General features: G+C 37.8%; 1 protein-coding gene across 1 annotated transcript in view; it reads right to left on the minus strand.

Annotated features, from left to right (window-relative positions):
* Positions 1-2837, minus strand: part of LOC103209592 (alpha-fetoprotein-like) — a 23370-nt gene that overhangs the window by 8738 nt on the left and 11795 nt on the right. The window contains exon 9 of the mRNA XM_007955484.1: positions 517-649. Within this exon, the coding sequence (XP_007953675.1) occupies positions 517-649 (133 nt within the window). The remainder of the gene's footprint in view (positions 1-516; positions 650-2837) is intronic.

Consider the following 2837-nt stretch of genomic DNA (forward strand, 5'->3'; position numbering starts at 1 on the left):
AAGAATCATTAACAACCTGAGATATGCAGATGATACAACTTTGCTTGCTGAAAGTGAGGATGACTTAAGGCACCTACTGATGAAGTTTGAAGAATACAGTCTGCAGTATGGATTACATCTCAACATAAAGAAAACAAAAATCCTCACAACTGGACCAATGATTTGCAGCATCACAATAAATGGAGAGAAGATTGAGGTTGTCAAGGAATTCACGTTGCTTGGTTCTACAGTCGATGCCAATGGAAGCAGCAGTCAGGACATTAGACGACGCGTAGCATTGGGAAAGTCAACTGCGAAGGAACTGTTTCAAGTGCTGAGGAGCATAGGGTCATTAGGAGTAGAAATTGACTCAATGGCACTTAAAAACAACAACAATAATTATTAGATAATTAGTTAATAGATATAACTAGCTAATATCTAGCTAATTGTTAAACACTTTCAAATAAGTACAGCATTTTTAACAGGTGATATTAATCCAGTGCTTGAAGTTCTTCCTAAAAATCTAGAACAACTTACCCCTTTATCCTGACATTCAAGACGGTTTTCAGACTGGGAGCACTTCTCCAATAATTCCTGGTATCCTTTAGCTACCCTTAGAATTACTGGGACAGCAAGCTCAGGGTGACTTCTTGAATATTCATGAGTAAAACTAAAATGTGTGGAAAACTGCAATAAGTTATTGGAATTAAGAGACAAAATGAACTGTAAAGAACCATTATTTCCCTAATTACTCTTGCATAATATATAGCATGTAGAAGTTGACGTTCAGATGAAAAAAACCTGGTCAAATATAATTTGAACTGTAAGAATGATAAAACTGTTCATTGGAATTTTAATCCCGCAAATTATCCTATTAAATGCTATTTTGTTCTCTTTTGCACCTCTAGTTTTGGCTTTTTAATTTTGGAGTTTTCATTCATTCATTCAACATATATTTTTTCAGTGTCGATGGCACATAACAACAATAACAACAGCACATGCTAGCATTGCTTTAAGCACTAAGGATTCAGTGGCATGTAAGATAACATTCCTACCTTCAAAAACATACATTAAAATTTGGCAACAGTTATTGGTGGCAGTTGCACAATAAAATTGATGTAATTGGTGTTATTGAAAACAAACTCATTGCTCTTGAGTCAATTCTGACTTATAAGAACCCTACACCAGCCACTCCTCGGAAGGAAGGTTGGGCATTCCTACTTCCGTAGTGATACTGCCTCAGAAATCCAAGGAGGGGTCGCTATGAGTCGGGGCGACTCGATGGCAAATAACAACAACATATTAGGGCAGAGTAGAACTGCCACACAGGGTTTCCAAGGCTGAAATCTTTTCAGAAGGAGATTGCCACATTTTCCACCACTATAGGTAGCATAGTGCCTAAGGCACTTGACTGCTAACCAGAAGGCTGGCGGTTCAAACCCACCAGCCACCCCTCGGAAGGAAGGTTGGGCAATCCTGCTTCCGTAGTGATACTGCCTCGGAAACCCAAGGAGGGGTCGCTATGAATCGGGGCCCACTCGACGGCAAATAACAACAGCAACAACAACAACATAGGGAGACAGGGACCCCTGGTGGTATAGTGCCCAAGGCATTTGACTGCTAACCAGAAGGTTGGCATTTCAAACCCACCAGTCAATCCTCAAAAGCAAAATTGGTCAATCTACATCCATAGAGATACCACATCAGAAACCCAAGGAGGGGTTGCTATGAGTCAAATCAACGCAACAGCAGTGAGTTTGGTTTTTTTGTTATAGGGAGACAGACACAAATAACAAATTGGTCATCTAGTTGCAGGTAGTGATAAATCAATGGGGAGAAATAAAGAAAAATAGGAGAGGGAAGCAGTGACACATAAGGTTGAGAGGTCAATAATTTAGAGGTTGTGGTCAAGAAAACCTCTCTGGGCAGCTGACATCTGAACAAAGACCTGGAAGAAGGAATCATGCAAATGTCTAGGAGAATATAATCCTCAGCTGAGAAAATTGCTACTGCAAGAAACCTTTCCAATTGAAGAACTGCTTCTATTAAACAATTTGCTTTAGACATGTATAGCTGTGCAAACTTAAAGATAATTGCTGATTTTACTAATTATATTCCCAGGTTATATAAATTAGTAGTCTTTAGTCTGCCACCAATACATTGTTGATATGTATTTCTTAAACCTGGACTTTGTTCTCATTTGCATAATTTTATTTAGCAGTGCATACAATGTGTGAATGTCTGATTCTAATGCAACAATAGAGTAGTATCCTAAGGGAATATTCAAAAGAAAATTGAGCCTTTATTTTCATCATTACATTAGAATCAGAGACTCAAATTCAGGAAGCCCCTTGGAGACCATTCAGTATAATGTCCTAAGAGCTTCACAAATCTCTTCTATAATAATGCCTACAGATACACACAGTACACACAGTACACACAGTACAGGAAAGGAAAATGTATTTACCCAAATGTATGCTTCCCTTAAAGGCAAATAAAATGAGAACATGGCTTAGTAATTATATTACAACAAACCACTATACTGAAAATGTCTGTAACTGTGTTTTGATTGTCTTACAAAAATAAAAGATTCATTCAATAAATAGCAAATAAACTATAACAATAAAAGGCCTTCTATCTAGCATCATCTACTGAGTCTGATTTTTGAAAATGTGTTTTTAAGACTCTTCTTTTTACAAAAATAGCTGTTCACATCCTACTTGGAAGGACAATGGTGGCCTTCATAAGAGTAACCCATGAAGGTAGGACAATGCTTCTGATTCTGAATCAAACCAAACCAAATCCATTGCCAGCCAATTGATTCTAACTCATAGTGACCATCATTGGTTTTCCAAGGT

Source organism: Orycteropus afer, unplaced genomic scaffold, assembly GCF_000298275.1.
Source record: "Orycteropus afer afer isolate SDZICR_OR568_19922 unplaced genomic scaffold, OryAfe1.0 scaffold00505, whole genome shotgun sequence".
NCBI classification, from domain to species: Eukaryota; Metazoa; Chordata; class Mammalia; order Tubulidentata; family Orycteropodidae; genus Orycteropus; species Orycteropus afer.